The following is an 18,597-nucleotide window of genomic DNA, read 5'->3' as shown; positions in this document are numbered from 1 at the left end:
TGTCCCTTGCTATCCCTAGCCATTGGGATTCATGACAGTATAGCCGGCCCACAAAGTGTTAATTGTTTGGGCTGAAGCAGGAGAAAAAGAAGTGTTTAAGGGAAATTTTTTTTTTTTCCTTCAGAGTTTTGCTGCCTAGCCCTTAATTGCTGTCTAGCTGCTTCTTACCTCCTCTTAACCCTTGAATGGCTCTGATATTAGCTGTTTAACATGGATGTCCAGAGTTTGGCTTCCAGCCTGAGTAATCTCGCGGCAAAAGTTCAAAACATACAGGATTTTGTTGTTCACACTTCCATGTCTGAACCTAGAATTCCTATTCCAGAGTTCTTTTCTGGAGATAGATCTACCTTCCTGAATTTCAGGAACAATTGTAAATTGTTTCTTTCTTTAAAATCTCGCTCCTCTGGAGACCCTGCTCAACAGGTTAAGATTGTAATATCTTTCCTGCGGGGCGACCCTCAGAATTGGGCATTTGCATTGGCACCAGGGGATCCTGCATTGCTCAATGTGGATGCGTTTTTTCTGGCATTGGGATTGCTCTATGAGGAACCCAACCTGGAGATTCAGGCTGAAAAGGCTTTATTAGCCCTCTCTCAGGGGCATGATGAAGCGGAAATATATTGTCAAAAATTTCGGAAATGGTCGGTGCTTACTCAGTGGAATGAGTGCGCCCTGGCTGCAAACTTCAGAAATGGTCTTTCCGAGGCCATTAAGGATATTATGGTGGGGTTCCCTACGCCTACAGGTCTGAATGAGTCGATGGCTATGGCCATTCAGATTGATCGGCATTTACGGGAGCGCAAACCCGTGCACCACTTGGCGGTGTCTTCTGAACAGGCACCTGAGACTATGCAATGTGATAGAATTCAGTCCGGAAGTGAACGGCAAAATTATAGGCGGAAAAATGGATTGTGTTTTTATTGTGGTGATTCAGCTCATGTTATATCAGCATGCTCTAAACGCACAAAAAGGGTTGATAAATCTTTTGCCATTGGTACTCTGCAGCCTAAGTTCATTTTGTCTGTGACTCTGATTTTTTCACTGTCTTCCATTTCCGTCGATGCCTATGTGGATTCAGGCGCTGCCCTGAGTCTTATGGATTGGTCATTTGCTAAACGCTGCGGTTTTAGTCTGGAGCCTCTGGAAGTTCCTATCCCTCTGAAGGGAATTGACTCTACACCATTGGCTATGAATAAGCCGCAGTATTGGACACAAGTGACCATGCGCATGACTCCCGTTCATCAGGAGGTGATTCGCTTCCTTGTACTGTATAATTTACATGATGTACTAGTGCTTGGTCTGCCATGGTTACAAACTCATAATCCTGTCCTGGACTGGAAAACAATGTCTGTGTTAAGCTGGGGATGTCAGGGGGTTCATGATTATGCACCTCCGATTTCAATCGCTTCATCTACTCCTTCTGAGATCCCTGCGTTTTTGTCTGACTATAGGGATGTTTTTGAGGAGCCTAAGCTCAATTCGCTCCCTCCTCATAGAGAGTGTGACTGTGCTATAGAATTGATTCCTGGCAGTAAGTTCCCTAAGGGTCGTTTATTTAATCTGTCACTGCCAGAGCATACTGCTATGCGGAATTATATTAAGGAGTCCTTGGAAAAGGGACATATTCGTCCATCTTCGTCCCCTCTGGGAGCAGGGTTTTTTTTTGTGGCCAAAAAAGATGGTTCCCTGAGGCCTTGTATAGATTATCGCCTTCTGAATAAGATTACAGTCAAATATCAGTATCCACTGCCATTATTGACTGATTTGTTTGCTCGCATTAAGGGGGCTAGGTGGTTCACTAAGATAGATCTTCGCGGTGCGTATAATCTGGTGCGGATAAAACAGGGTGACGAGTGGAAAACCGCATTTAATACGCCTGAGGGCCATTTTGAGTATTTGGTAATGCCTTTTGGACTCTCCAATGCTCCGTCAGTCTTTCAGTCCTTTATGCACAATATTTTCCGTGAATATCTGGATAAGTTTATGATTGTGTATTTGGATGATATTTTGGTGTTTTCTGATGACTGGGAGTCTCATGTTTTACAGGTCAGGAAGGTGTTTCAGGTTCTGCGGGCCAATTCTCTGTTTGTGAAGGGCTCAAAGTGTCTCTTCGGAGTCCAGAAGATTTCTTTTTTGGGGTACATTTTTTCTCCTTCTACTATTGAGATGGATCCCGTCAAGGTTCAGGCGATTTGTGACTGGACACAACCTACATCTGTTAAGAGCCTTCAGAAGTTCTTGGGGTTTGCTAATTTTTATCGTCGGTTCATTGCTGATTTTTCCAGTATTGTTAAACCTTTGACTGATTTGACTAAAAAGGGTGCTGATGTTGCTGATTGGTCTCCTGCGGCCGTGGAGGCCTTTCGGGAACTTAAGCGCCGGTTTTCTTCTGCTCCTGTGTTGTGTCAACCAGATGTTTCACTTCCTTTTCAGGTTGAGGTTGATGCTTCCGAGATTGGAGCGGGGGCGGTTTTGTCACAGAGAAGTTCTAATGGCTCGGTGATGAAGCCATGTGCATTCTTCTCTAGAAAATTCTCGCCCGCCGAGCGCAATTATGATGTGGGTAATCGGGAGCTTTTGGCCATGAAGTGGGCATTTGAGGAGTGGCGTCATTGGCTTGAGGGTGCTAAACATCGTGTGGTGGTCTTGACTGATCACAAGAATCTCATTTACCTTGAGTCTGCCAGGCGTTTGAATCCTAGACAGGCTCGTTGGTCGTTGTTTTTTTCTCGTTTCAATTTCGTGGTTTCATACCTGCCAGGTTCTAAGAATGTGAAGGCAGATGCTCTTTCCAGGAGTTTTGTGCCTGACTCTCCTGGAGACTCTGGGCCTACTGGTATCCTTAGGGATGGGGTAATATTGTCCGCCGTATCCCCAGACTTGCGACGTGCATTGCAGGAGTTTCAGGTGGATAAACCGGATCGTTGTCCGCCAGAAAGACTGTTTGTTCCGGATGATTGGACCAGTAGAGTCATCTCCGAGGTCCATTCTTCTGTGTTGGCTGGTCATCCTGGAATATTTGGTACTAGAGACTTGGTGGCCAGGTCTTTTTGGTGGCCTTCCTTGTCTAGGGATGTGCGTACCTTTGTGCAGTCTTGTGAAGTGTGTGCTCGAGCTAAGCCTTGCTGTTCTCGGGCCAGTGGGTTGTTGTTATCCTTGCCCATCCCGAAGAGGCCTTGGACGCACATTTCCATGGATTTTATTTCTGATCTCCCGGTTTCACAGAAAATGTCCGTTATCTGGGTTGTGTGTGACCACTTTTCTAAGATGGTTCATTTGGTGCCCTTGCCTAAGTTGCCTTCCTCCTCTGAGTTGGTCCCTTTATTTTTTCAGAACGTGGTTCGTTTGCATGGGATTCCGGAGAATATCGTTTCTGACAGGGGATCCCAGTTTGTGTCTAGATTTTGGCGGACGTTTTGTGCCAAGATGGGCATTGATTTGTCTTTCTCGTCTGCATTCCATCCTCAGACGAATGGCCAGACGGAGCGAACTAATCAGACCTTGGAAACTTATTTGAGGTGTTTTGTTTCTGCTGATCAAGATGACTGGGTTGCTTTTTTGCCACTGGCCGAATTTGCTCTTAATAATCGGGCTAGTTCTGCCACGTTGGTCTCTCCTTTTTTTTGTAATTCGGGGTTTCATCCTCGTTTTTCCTCTGGTCAGGTGGAGTCTTCGGATTGTCCTGGAGTGGACGTGGTGGTGGACAGGCTACATCAGATTTGGAATCAAGTGGTGGACAATTTGAAGTTATCTCAGGAGAAGACTCAGCAGTTTGCTAATCGCCGTCGCCGCGTGGGTCCCCGACTTTTTGTTGGGGATTTGGTGTGGTTGTCTTCTCGTTTTGTCCCTATGAAGGTCTCTTCTCCTAAGTTCAAGCCTCGGTTCATCGGTCCTTATAGGATCTCGGAGATTCTTAACCCTGTATCTTTTCGTTTGGATCTCCCAGCATCGTTTGCTATTCATAATGTGTTCCATCGGTCGTTGTTGCGGAGGTATGAGGTGCCCGTTGTTCCTTCGGTTGAGCCTCCTGCTCCGGTGCTGGTGGAGGGAGAATTGGAGTATGTTGTTGAGAAGATCTTGGATTCTCGTGTTTCCAGACGCAAACTCCAGTATTTGGTTAAGTGGAAGGGTTATGGTCAGGAGGATAATTCCTGGGTGGTCGCCTCCGATGTACATGCGACTGATTTGGTCCGCGCCTTCCATAGAGCTCACCCTGATCGCCCTGGGGGTTCTCGTGAGGGTTCGGTGACCCCTCCTCAAGGGGGGGGTACTGTTGTGGATTCTGTTTGTGGGCTCCCTCTGGTGGTTACTGCTGGTACTGGGTGACTTTGGTGGGTTGCGGCCTTTGGTTTCCACCTGTCCATCAGAGGCTGGGTGGTTCCTATTTTACCTGGCCTTTCTGTCATTCCCTTGCCGGCTATCAATGTATTCAGATGTGCTCTGTTTGGTTCCTGCCTACCTGCTCCCAGATCTTTCAGGATAAGCTAAGTGCTGATTTTCAGTTGTTGGTTTTTTTGTCCAGCTTGCTTATTATGTCTCTATGCTAGCTGGTAGCTCTAGTGGACTGAGGTTCTCCCCATGTGCCATGAGTTGGCACATGGGTTCTTGTAATCTCAGGATGGTTTTTTTGATTAGGGTTTTTTGCTGACCGCTCAGACCCCTTTTGTATCGTTCTGCTTTCTAGTTTACAGCGGGCCTCAATTGGCTGAACCTATATATATCATCTCTATGTGTGTGCCTTCCTCTCATTTCACCGTCAATACATGTGGGGGGCAACTATACCTTTTGGGGTTCATTCCTCTGGAGGCAAGTGAGGTCTTTATTTTCTCTGCAGTACTAGTTAGCTCTTAGGCTGGTGCGTGGCGTCTAGAACCATCGTAGGCACGCTCCCTGGCTATCTCTAGTTGCGTTTGTCAGGCGTAGGGCAGCGGTCAGCCCAGGTTCCATCACCCTAGAGCTCGTCCGATATTTTGTATTTCTTTGCTTGTCCCTTGCTATCCCTAGCCATTGGGATTCATGACAGATTGGTCTGCAGGCGTCACGTTGCATTTGCAGAGCCCCTGATGTACCCAAACAGTACAAACCCCCCATAAGTGACCCCATATTGGAAACTAGACCTCCCAAGGAACTTATCTAGTTTGTGTTGTGAGAACTTTGAACCCCCAAGTGTTTCACTACAGTTTATAACACAGAGCAGTGAAAATAAAAATTATTATTTTTTTTCACAAAAATGATTTTTTAGCCCCCAGTTTTGTATTTTCACAAGGGTAACAGGATAAATTGGACCCCAAAAGTTGTTGTCCAATTTGTCCTGAGTACGCTGATACCCCATATGTGGTGGGGAACCACTGTTTGGGCGCATGGCAGAGCTCGGAAGGGAAGGAGCACCATTTGGAATGCAGACTTAGATGGATTGGTCTGCAGGCGTCACGTTGCATTTGTAGAGCCCCTGATGTACCCAAACAGTAGAAACCCCCCACAAGTGACCCCATATTGGAAACTAGACCTCCCAAGGAACTTATCTAGATGTGTTGTGAGAACTTTGAACCCCCAAGTGTTTCACTACAGTTTACAACGCAGAGCCGTGAAAATAATAAATCTTTTTTTCCCCACAAAAATGATTTTTAGCCCCCCAAATGTTTATTTTTCCAAGGATAACAAGAGAACTTGGACCCCAAAAGTTGTTGTCCAATTTGTCCCGAGTACGCTGATACCCCATATGTTGGGGTTAAACCCCTGTTTGGGTGCATGGGAGAGCTCGGAAGGGAAGGAGCACTGTTTTACTTTTTCAACGCAGAATTGGCTGGAATTGAGATCGGACGCCATGTCGCGTTTGGAGAGCCCCTGATGTGCCTGAACAGTGGAAACTCCCAAATTCTACCTGAAACCCTAATCCAAACACACCCCTAACCCTAATCCCAATGGTAACCCTAACCACACCCCTAACCCTGACACACCCCTAACCCTAATCCCAACCGTAAATGTAATCCAAACCCTAACCCTAACTTTAGCCCCAACCTTAACCCTAACTTTAGCCCCAACCCTAACCCTAACTTTAGCCCCAACCCTAACCCTAACTTTAGCTCCAACCCTAGCCCTAACCCTAGCCCTAACCCTAGCCCTAGCCCTAACCCTAGCCCTAACCCTAGCCATAATCCTAATGGGAAAATGGAAATAAATACATTTTTTTAATTTTATTATTTTTCCCTAACTAAGGGGGTGATGAAGGGGGGTTTGATTTACTTATATAGTGTTTTTTTATATCGGATTTTTATGATTGGCAGCTGTCACACACTAAAAGACGCTTTTTATAGCAAAAAAGTTTTTGCGTCTCCACATTTTGAGACCTATAATTTTTCCATATTTTGGTCCACAGTGTCATGTGAGGTCTTGTTTTTTGCGGGACGAGTTGACGTTTTTAGTGGTAATATTTTCGAGCACATTACATTTTTTGATCGCTTTTTATTCCGATTTTTGTGAGGCAGAATGACCAAAAACCAGCTATTCATGAATTTCTTTTGGGGAGGCGTTTATACCATTCCACGTTTGGTAAAATTGATAAAGCAGTTTTATTCATTGGGTCAGTATGATTACAGCGATATCTCAATTATATCATTTTTTATGTTTTGGCGCTTTTATACGATAAAAGCTATTTTATATAAAATATAATTATTTTGGCATCGCTTTATTCTGAGGACTATAACTTTTTTATTTTTTTGCTTATGATGCTGAATGGCAGCTTGCTTTTTGCGGGACAAGATGACGTTTTCAGCGGTACCATGGTTATTTATATCCATCTTATTGATCGCGTGTTATTCCACTTTTTGTTCAGCGGTATGATAATAAAGCGTTGTTTTTTGGCTTTTTTTTTTTTTCTTACGGTGTTCACTGAAGTGGTTAACTAGTGGGACAGTTTTATAGGTTGGGTCGTTACGGATGCGGCGATACTAAATATGTGTACTTTTATTGTTTTTTTTTTAATTTAGATAAAGAAATGTATTTATGGGAATAATATTTTTTTTTTCTTTATTTAGGAATTTTTTTTTTTTTTTTTTACACATGTGGAATTTTTTTTTTTTTACTTTATCCCAGGGAGGGACATCACAGATTGCTGATCTGACAGTTTGCACAGCACTCTGTCAGATCAGCGATCTGACTGACAGCGCTGCAGGCTTACCAGCGCCTGCTGTGAACCCGGAAGTACTCCCTGCAGTACCCGGATGCAGCCCCGCGGCCATTTTGGATCCGGGGACTGCAGGAAGGAGACGCTCGGTACAAGGTGAGTACATCGCCTTGTACCGATCGTCTCAGGGAAGCACGCAGGGAGCCCCCTCCCTGCGCGATGCTTCCCTGTACCGCCGGTACACTGCGATCATGTTTGATCGCAGTGTGCCGGGGGTTAATGTGCCGGGGGCGGTCCGTGACCACTCCTGGCACATAGTGCCGGATTTTAGCTGCGATAGTCAGCTGACACCCGGCCGCGATCGGCCGCGCTCCCCCCGTGAGCGCGGCCGATCGCATATGACGTACTATCCCGTCACTGGGAATTAAGTCCCAGGTCACCTTGACGGGATAGTACGTCATATGGGATTAAGGGGTTAAGGTACATTCTGCCATACTGGGTTCCAGATTTTTTGGTCCTAATAAAATAATCGAGGTCATTAACCCTGCAGCTTTCTGCCTCAAACTTCCTCCATATTTTAAGATACCCACTGTGTTTCACAAATACCTCCTTAAGTCGTATCGTTCTCCCAATTCACCCAGTCAGAAATATTTTTCCTTCTGTGGTAGTTAAAGGCAATTTGGAATATTAGCTGAAGAGAATCTTAGACTCTCGTAGGGTGAAAGGATGTGTGCAATATCAGGTGCTTTGGAAGGGTTATGGCTAGAAATTAATGGACACCTGAATGCTGAGGTCCTGCAGGTTCGACTTAGCAGTTACAACAAGCTTGGGTTTGGGTACCAGAACAGTACCCAGACCCAAACCCGAACCTGGACAGCATTCACTTGAATGGGCGGCCGAACATCCATTGTTTGCCACGCCGTCATGTGCATGACAACGCTGCAAACACCGCTTTTGATCATCAGCTTGAGCGCGCAGCTGTGATCGGAGGCATAAAGTTTACCTCCGTTCAATGGTGTCAGCTGATGGGACTACTGCTCCCATCGGTCGTCGCCCGCTGCTGCTAATAACAGTGATAGCAGGAGCGGCTGATGGGAATATTCATCAGTTGGTGCCTGCACTGTAAATAAATAATTTTTCTTAAAAATGGCATGGGTTCCCCTGTATTTTTGATAACCAGTCAGGAAAAACTCACAGCTGGGGGCTGTGACCCTCAGCTGTCAGCGTAGCAAGGCTGATTAGCAAGAATAGAGGGGTCCCCATGCCTTATTTTTTAATTATTTAAATAAACAATTTTAAAAAATGGCATGGGGTCACTCCAATTTTTGACAACCAGCTTTGATAAAGCAGACAGCTGGTGGCTGGTATTCTCATGATGGTAAGGGGCCATGGATTTTGCCCCCCCCCCCAGCCTACAAATAGCAGCCCGCCGCCGCTCGCACAAAAATTTCATCTTCTGTTTCCAAATAAACTTGGTCTATATCTCCACCAGAACCTGCTTCTGCAATGTCTGCTTTTCTCACCAGGTGCCACCGTATTTACTCTGTGGGTGCCACTGGTGATAGAACAGAGTTTGGATTCTGAAGCTATGGACGGCGCAGGCTCTGTCCAGCCATTAAGCTTAGGTTGGCAGGGACTGGCACTGTCAGTGCTGTCTAGTCTGACAGTATGAGTGTGTGTGCTGTCCTGCTAATGTTATCAGCTCCGTGCTTCAGCTAATTGGAAAGCACCACACCTTATTAAAGCTTCCAGCTTACTGCTGGAAGCTGCAAGATATAACTTTATACTTCCCTGGTTAAGGTTGGTATTTTCTTCTCCTGTTTAGTGTCGTGTTTTCCTGTTTTGACTTTGGCTTGTTTATTGATGTTTCTCCTGCCTGACAATTTTGTACCCTTGCGGCACTCTTGGTTTTGGCCAGGCTATCTGACTGTACTGGATCCGCACCTGGTTACTAAGGTAAACTGACATGCAACTCTAATGTCATCATCTAAGGTCTTTTAAGGCTGGCTCAGGTGGCTGTGTGCAAGCTACTACGATGTTGTGATTTCTAGGGGGCTAAATATATATTTTTGTACTGTTCTTCACATTCTGTGACATTTCGCTTGATAGTCTCAAACAGGACATCACAGGAAGATGGGCACTCACTGCAGCATCTATTACCCTTCACCCCTTAATAGGACATAATCAGGGGGAGGCACTGCAGTTTCTTACTAAAGTTTCTTGCATCGCCGCCTTCTAAAGATTTCCTGAATCCATGGTCATGGCGATAGAATCCGTGAGAGATGTGAGTGCAGCGTCTGCACTCTGCTTCTATCTCTGCCGCCGATGTTTCTAACTGTGAAAGAAGGTGCTGCAGTGAATGACACCAGTGCCGCCCCACAGCTTCTATCACTGCCCTCACACAAACGGTCATCAGAAGGCAGTGATAGAAGCAGTGAGCGACACCAGTGCCTCCCAAAAAAACTAAAAACAATATTGTACAACAAAATTTTAAAACGTGACATATTTAAAGTTAAATCACTAGATGATGCTTTTCTTACCATAGAACCAAGACACAGCAATTGCTTCTAAGAATACAACTGCGATTATAGAACAGCCAGCCCCAAATTCCTCCAGAAGCTTCACGACATATGCTCCTCCCTAATAAAATTACATGATAATTGCAGTGGACTATATGATCAGTAATACTGACTTAAGGCAATAGAATACTGCACAAAAATATGAAAATTGGAAGGGAAAATTGTATACAGAATTAAAATACAGTGAAGGAAATAATTATTTCATCCCTTGCTGATTTTGTAAGTTTCCCCTCTGACAAAGACATAAACAGTCTATAATTTTAAGGGTAGGTTAATTTTAACATTGAGAGATAGAATATCAAAATAAAATCCCAAAAATTACATTGTATAAATTATATAAATTTATTTGCATTTTGCAGTGAGAAATAAGTATTTGATCCCCTACCAACCATTAAGAGTTTTGGCTCCTATAGACCAGTTAGACGCTCCTTATCAACTTTTTACCTGCAGTAACCCCTTTCCGACATCGGGCTTAATAATCATCCTTCCTTTGATGTGGGCTCCAGCGCTGATCCCACATCTTTTCCAGCACATGTCAGCTGAATTGCGATCCTCCCACGGCTGATAACCCGTTAAATGCCGCTGTCAAACTCTGACAGCGGCATTTCACATGCTGGAAATCCGCCCATCAGTAACCCCCGTCGCATAATCGCAGATCACCGATGGGTTGGCATGACAACCAGAGGTCTCCTGCAGACCGACTCGGTGGTCGGCGCTCATAGCAAGTGGGTAATTCTGCTACATACAGGTGATCTGTTCATCGCCTGTATGTAGCAGAGGCGATCGGGTTATGGTAGCTCCTAGTCTCCCAAGGAGACTATTAAAGCATGCAAAAAGTAAAAAAAAAAAAAAAAAATATAGAAGGTCAAATCACCCCCCTTCGTTCCATTCAAAATAAAACAATAAAAAAAATCAAACAAACACATATTTGGTATCGCTGAGTTCAAAATCGCCCTATCTATCAAATAAAAAAAAGGATTAACCTGATCACTAAACGGTGTAGCGAGAAAAAAAGCTAAAACACCAGAATTACGTTTTTTGGTCGCCGCAACATTGCATTAAAATGCAATAGCGGGCGATCAAAACATTGTTTCTGCACCAAAATGGTATAATTAAAAACGTCAGCTCGGCGCACAAAAAATAAGCCCTCACCCAACCCCAGATCACGAAAAATGGATTGGATGCTTGGATCTTGGAATTTTTTTCACCACTTAGATAAAAAGAACCTAGACATGTTTGGTGTTAATGAACTTACCTGGAGAATCATAATGGCAGATCAGTTTTAGCATTTAGTGAACATAGTAAAAAAGCAAAACAAAAAACAACTGTGGGATTGCACTTTTTTTTGCAATTTCACCACACTTTGAATTTTTTTCCTGTTTTCCAGTACATGATATGTAAAACCAATGGTGCTGTTCAAAGGTACAACTCGCCATGCAAAAAACCAGCCCTCACATTGCCATTTTGACCAAAAAAATTAAAATGTTATGGCTCTGGGAAGAAGGGAAGCAAAAAATGAAAATGCAAAACCAAAAATACCTCTTCTCATTAAGGGGTTAAAGACAGCTGTCTTACATAGTCACCTTTGTAAAAGACTCCTGTCCACAGATTCAATTAATCAGTCAGACTCTAACCTCTAAAACATGGGCAAAACCAACTAGCTTTCTATGGATGTCAGAGACAAGATCATAGACCTGCACAAAGCTGGAATGGGCTACAAAACCATAAGTAAGACGCTGGGTGAGAAGGAGACAACTGTGGGTGCAATAGTAAGAAAATGTAAGAAATACAAAATGACTGTCAATCAACATCGATGTGGGGCACCAAGCAAAATCTCACCTTGTGGGGTATCCTTGATCATGAGGAATGTGAGAGATCAGCCTAAAACTACACGAGGGGTAACTTGTGTTTGATCTCAAGGCAGCTGGGACCACAGTCACCAAGAAAACCATTGCTAACACATTACGCCGTAAAGGTTTAAAATTCTGCAGTGCCCACAAGGTCCCCTGCTCAAGAAAGCACATGTGCAAGCCTGTCTGAAGTTTACCAATGAACACCTGGATGATTCTGTGAGTGATTTTGAGAAGATGCTGTGGTCAGATGAGACAAAAATTTAGCTCTTTGGCATTAACTCAACTCGCCATGTTTGGAGGAAGAGAAAGGACATTAAAAATGGGTCGTGGCTGGGTCTTCTAGAAAGACAATGACCCAAAGCATACAGCCAAGGCAACAAAGGAGTGGTTCAAAAAGAAGCACATTAAGGTCATGGAGTAGCCTAGCCAGTCTCCAGACCTTAATCCCATAGAAAATGTATGAAGGGAGTTGAAGCTCCGAGTTGCCTAGTGACAGCCTCAAAATCTTAATGATTTAGAGATGATCTGCAAAGAGGTGTGGACCAAAATTCCTCCTGATGTGCGCAAACCTCATCATCAACAACAAAAAAAGTCTGCCTGCTGTGCTTGCCAACAAGGGTTTTGCCACCAAGTATTAAGTCTTCTTTGCCAGAGGAATCAAATACTTATTTCTCAGTGCAAAATGCAAATACATTTTTATAATTTATACAAGGTGATTTAGGTGCTTTACGCATGGCATATTAAAGAAGCGAAACGCGCGTTGGGGTTGTTAAAAGGTCTGAGTGACTTGCCCTAAGCATGTGGTAAGACAATCTATATCTATACTATTGTATATATGACAAATTTATCTTTTAATATACGCTTGACCTTTCTAATGGTTAACCATGTAAATATGCCTCTATACACCACTGTGATCCACATATACTAAAGACTTTTTGATTGATGGTGGATAGGTGACTATTATTTAATTGGAGGCATTGCCTCACATATGTATAAAATGTATATGGTCTATCTTACCCTGATAATTATGCACCGTAATAAGTGATGATTATAGATTTACATATTGCTGGGTGTCACTACTATGTGTCCTTATTGTGCACTTTTTATATACAGTACAGACCAAAAGTTTGGACACACCTTCTCATCTAAAGAATTTTCTGTATTTTCATGACTATGAAAATTGTACATTCACACTGAAGGCATCAAAACTATGAATTAACACATGTGGGATTATATACTTAACAAAAAAGTGTGAAACAACTGAAATTATGTCTTGTATTCTAGGTTCTTCAAAGTAGCCACCTTTTACTTTGATGACACTCTTGGCATTCTCTTGATGAGCTTCAAGAGGTAGTCACCGGGAATGGTTTTCACTTCACAGGTGTGCCCTGTCCGGTTTAATAAGTGGGATTTCTTGCCTTATAAATGGGGTTGGGACCATCAGTTGTGTTATGCAGAAGTCTGGTGGATACACAGCTGATAGTCCTACTGAATAGACTGTTAAAATTTGTATTATGGCAAGTAAAAAGCAGCTAAGTAAAGAAAAACGAGTGGCCATCATTGCTTTAAGAAATGAAGGTCAGTCAGTCCGAAAAATTGGGAAAACTTTGAAAGTGTCCCCAAGTGCACTGGCAAAAACCATCAAGCGCTACCAAGAAACTGGCTCACATGAGGACCGCCCCAGGAAAGGAAAACCAAGAGTCACCTCTGCTTCTGAGGATAAGTTTATCCGAATCACCAGCCTCAGAAATCGCAGGTTAACAGCAGCTCAGATTAGAGACCAGGTCAATGCCACATAGAGTTCTAGCAGCAGACACATCTCTACAACAACTGTTAAGAGGAGACTTTGTGCAGCAGGCCTTCATGGTAAAATAGCTGCTAGGAAACCACTGCTAAGGACAGGCAACAAGCAGAAGAGACTTGTTTGGGCTAAAGAACACAAGGAATGGACATTAGACCAGTGGAAATCTGTGCTTTGGTCTGATGAGTCCAAATTTGAGATCATTGGTTCCAACCATTGTGTCTTTGTGCGACGCAGAAAAGCTGAACAGATGGACTCTACATGCCTGGTTCCCACCGTGAAGCATGGAAGAGGAGGTGTGATGGTGTGGGGATGCTTTGCTGGTGACACTGTTGGGGATTTATTCAAAATTTAAGGCATACTGAACCAGCATGGCTACCACAGCATCTTGCAGTGGCATGCTATTCCATCCAGTTTGCGTTTAGTTGGACCATCATTTATTTTTCAACAGGACAATGACACCAAACACACCTCCAGGCTGTGTAAGGGCTATCTGACCGAGAAGGAGAGTGATGGGGTGCTACGTCAGATGACCTGGCCTCCACAGTCACCAGACCTGAACCCAATCGAGATGGTTTGGGGTGAGCTGGACCGCAGAGTGAAGGCAAAAGGGCCAACAAGTGCTAAGCATCTGTGGGAACTCCTTCAAGATTGTTGGAAGACCACTGCCGGTGACTACCTCTTGAAGCTCATCAAGAGAATGCCAAGAGTGTGAAAAGCAGTCATCAAAGCAAAAGGTGGCTACTTTGAAGATCCAAGAATATAAGACATATTTTTCAATATTGCCTTGCGCTGGCGTGTACTCCGGAGGACAGAGAATGAACTTTAATCCAATATCACGGCCAGCATGCAGCCAGCGGGTAAGGAAAGGGTGAATCAAACACCCGAAATCCCCGCCCATATGACCCAAAACTGGTCCCGCCAAATTCAGGTGACAGGTTCCCTTTAAGGTTGACAGTTAATAACTTCCAAACATGAGACAACCCCTTTAATTAGTAGTTTTCTGATGCATTAGTTTTGGTTTTTATTAGATTTTAAAATGCAAAGAGTTCTTGGTTCAGGGTGAAATCTTCCCCTTCAGGTTCTGTAAATCAAGCATGCATATTGGAGAACAAGTTCATATAATGTAACAATTTGCGTTGCATATAGTAGTATCATTGTATCTCACCCACAATACTGGAATGATGTTGGTTTTCTCAGAATTCCATCGTACCTGAGTTAAAGTGCTGAGTGAACCAGTAAAGCAGACTGTGACCAATCCAAGGACAAACAGCTCTCTCCTCTTACCCAAAATGTCTGGATATTCATCCATGATTGCAGTGATAACAGCTTCAAGGCCTCCAAACTAATCATAACAGATATAGAAAGAGTGTTACTGTTAAAACTGGAATTGTGTTACAGGCAAGTTTTTCTTGAAATTAATGTACAATTGGTGTACAAATGATTAAAAGTATTTTATCATACAGGTGCTTCTCACAAAATTAGAATATCATCAAAAAGTTAATTTATTTCAGTTCTTCAATACAAAAAGTGAAACTCATATATTATATAGAGTCATTACAAACAGAGTGATCTTTTTCAAGTGTGTATTTCTGTTAATATTAATGATTATGGCTTACAGCCAATGAAAACCTAAAAGTCATTATCTCAGTAAATTAGAATACTTTATAACACCAGCTTGAAGAAATGATTTTAAAATCCAAAATGTTGGCCTACTGAAATGTATGGTCAGTAAATGCACTCAATACTTGGTCGGGGCTCCTTTTGCATCAATTACTGCATCAATGCAGCGTGGCATGGAGGCGATCAGCCTGTGGCACTGCTGAGGTGTTATGGAAGCCCAGGTTCCTGTGCTAGCAGCTTTCAGCTCGTCTGCATTGTTGGGTCTGGTGTCTCTCGTCTTCCTCTTGAAGGTCAGGCGAGTTTGCTAGCCAATCAAGTACAGTGATACTGTTGTTTTTAAACCAGGTATGGTACTTTTAGCAGTGTGGACAGGTGCCAAGTCCTGCTGGAGAATGAAATTTCCATCTCCAAAAAGCTTGTCGGCAGAGGGAAGCATGAAGTACTCTAACATTTCCTGGTAGATGACTGCGCTGACTTTGGTCTTGATAAAACACAGTGGACCTACACCAGCAGATGACATGGCTCCCCAAACCATCAGTGATTGTGGAGACTTCACACTAGAAGCAGCTTGGATTGTGTGCCTCTCTACTCTTCCTCCAGATTCTGGGACCTGGATTTCCAAATGAAATGAAAAATGTACTTTCATCTGAAAGCAACACCTTGGACCACTGAGCAACAGTCCAGTTCTTTTTCTCCTAGGCCCAGGTAAGACGCTTCTGTCTGTTGTCTTTTGGTCATGAGTGGCTTGACACAAGAAAGGAGCATTGCAGCTTTAAGTCACCTCATCTCGACATGTCACTCTCCGCAAGGAGAAACGTTACTTTTTGGATCCCGGTCAGATGCCTCTCATTCAGCCAAACCAGATCTCCACTTTGCACTGAGGAGGGGCAGTACCCCGAAACACAGTGTCTGCAAATTGAGATCTGGTTTGGCTCTTATCCTTAGGCTATGTTCACACTTTGCGGGTTTTGCCGCGGATCCGCAGCGGATTTGACACTGCAGATCCGCAGCAGTTTTCCATGCAGGGTAAAGTACAATGTTACCCTATGGAAAACAAAACCCGTTGTGCACATGCTGTGGATTTCCGCGGAAAAAGCCGCGCGGCTTTTCTGCGGAAAAAAAGAAGGAGCATGTCACTTCTTGGTGCAGAATCGCAGCGATTCTGCACCCATAGAAATGCATTGATCCGCTAACTTCCCGTATGGGGCTGTGCCCACGTTGTGGGAAGTTAAGCGGATAATGTGCCGATGGTACCCGGGGTGGAGGAGAGGAGACTCTCCTCCAGGCCCTGGGAACCATATTTTGGTGTAAAAAACGAATTAAAATAAAAAATAATGCTATACTCACCTCTCTGTGCTGCCCGCGGCGTCCGGTCTCAGTTGCTGTGCCGAACAGGACCTGTGGTGATGTCGCGGTCACATGACCGTGATGACGCCACGGTCACATGACCGTGACGTCACGAAGGTCCTTGTCGGCACAGCCGCTTGCAGCGCCGGGGAGATCGCGACATCAGAGGGTGAGTATAAGCAATTTTTATTATTTTTTACATTACTATTGATGCTGCATATTGCCATTGACTGTTAGGATTGCTACTTCCAATAGGTGGCACTAGAGTTCTAGTCCTCTTCCTCTCTGAAGAGACAATTCACAAGGAATGTAACACTTGTAGGCCATGTCCTGGATAAGTCTCTGTGTGGTGGCTTTTGAAGCAATGATTATGAGTTTCACTTTTTGCGTTGAAGAACTGAAAGAAATTTACTTTTTGATGATATTCTAATGTTGTGAGAAGCAACTGTATATTGAAAGCCTACTGTCATAAACCACCTCTTGAAATTGTATTAAAGGGGTATTTAGGTACTTTAATATTGATGGGCTATTCTTAGGATAAGTAATCAATAGCATTTTGGTGGGGGTGCAACACCCAGCACCCCCTCCAAGCAGCTATTCCTGGTGCCAACGGCGGACGGATGTGATTAGCTGTAGAGCTGCACAGGTCCGTCAACTGTATAGTGGCCATGTACAGTTACTGTAAATCCGTCCCTATTAAAATGGGTATCGGTGGATCTACAGTACCCCGCTGCAGCCTCTATGTAGTTGACAGAGCTGTGCTTTTACAAACCGCCTCTCGCATCCAGAACAGCTGATTGGCAGGGGTGACGAGTGACCCCCACTGATCTGATATTGATGTCCTATCAACATTATTATGATAGCTATCAACATTATTATGATAGCTATCAGTATTAAAGTATCAGGTAACCACATTTTCTAAATTATTCCCTTAGCCAAATCTTTGATTGCTTTCAATAAGGGTATGTGTCCACGTTCAGGATTGCATCAGGATTTGATCAGGATTTGACGCAGGTAAAATCTGCACCAAATCTGCACCTGAGGTCACTGGCAGGTCACCTGCGTTTTTCATGCGTTTTTTGACACGTTTTTCATGCATTTTTTTACGTTTTTTTTTTAATGCGGATTTGTGTGTGTTTTTGTAAGCTCAATAAAGATATACCAAAAAAAAGGGTGATGTCATTTCTTGTCCAACCTCTTCATTTACATACTCCATTGAAGAATAATGTTTACACTCACACACAGACAGATAGATGATAGATAACAGATAGATCGATAGATAGATAATAGATGATAGATAGATAGATAGATGATAGATATGGGATAGATATATAATAGATAGATAATAGATAGATCTATCTATCGTATCTATCTATTGTATCTATCTATCTATCTATCTATCGTACAGTATCTATCATATCTATTCACCTATAATGATATCTATCGATAGATATATCGATAGATAGCTAGATATATATATATATATAGATAGATAGATAATAGATACGATAGATAGATAATACCAAGCCCGATGTTTAGTATATCTATGTATCTATAGATATATCTATCTATAAATATATCTATAGATAGATTATCCATCTATATAATCATCTAAGGGGTACTTCCGTCTGTCTGTCTGTCTTTCTGTCTGTAACGGAAATCCCGAGTCGCTGAATTGGCCCCTCCCTACTCCCCATCCCGGACCAACTTTTTTTTTTAGCATCAATAGTAAAATGATATAATGGTAAAAGTAATAAAAAAAATAAAAAATCATGCTATTCTGTCCTTCCGTCGCCTCCGCAGCTTTCCCGCTCCTCCCGATGCTCTCGGCAGCTTCCGTTCCCAGAGATGCATTGCAAAATTACACAGATGACTTAGCGGTCTCTGGCAAAGACCGCTAAGTCATCTGGGTAATTTCGCAATGCATCTCTGGGAACTGAAGCTGCCGGCCGCATCGCGAGGAGCGGGACAGCTTCGGTGGACAACGGAAGTTTCATTCTTTTTGTTGGCTGTGTTATTTACTACGTGGCTGCTATATACTATGTGGCTGTGCTATCTACTGCGTTGGCTGTGCTATATACTACGTGGCTGTGCTATATACTATGTGGCTGTGTTATATACTACGTGGGCTGTGCTATATACTACGTGGCTGTGCTATATACTGCGTGGGCTGTGCTATATACTACATGGGCTGTGTTATATACTACATCGCTGTGCTATATACTACGTGGCTGGGCTATATACTACGCGGCTGGCCGCGACCCATCAGCA

General features: G+C 43.5%; 1 protein-coding gene across 1 annotated transcript in view; it reads right to left on the bottom strand.

Moving 5' to 3' along the window:
* LOC143815864 (sodium-dependent serotonin transporter-like) overlaps positions 1–18,597 on the bottom strand; it is a 110,662-nt gene that overhangs the window by 18,540 nt on the left and 73,525 nt on the right. The window contains exons 8-9 of the mRNA XM_077295560.1: positions 14,570–14,701; positions 9,664–9,763 (exon numbers count right to left, since the gene is read on the bottom strand). Of these exons, the coding sequence (XP_077151675.1) occupies positions 9,664–9,763; positions 14,570–14,701 (232 nt within the window). The remainder of the gene's footprint in view (positions 1–9,663; positions 9,764–14,569; positions 14,702–18,597) is intronic.

The sequence above is a fragment of the Ranitomeya variabilis genome, chromosome 1 (genome assembly GCF_051348905.1).
Source record: "Ranitomeya variabilis isolate aRanVar5 chromosome 1, aRanVar5.hap1, whole genome shotgun sequence".
Classification (NCBI taxonomy): domain Eukaryota; kingdom Metazoa; phylum Chordata; class Amphibia; order Anura; family Dendrobatidae; genus Ranitomeya; species Ranitomeya variabilis.
The sequence above is the reverse complement of the archived record's forward strand: the minus strand, read 5'-3'. Positions and strand labels throughout refer to the sequence as shown.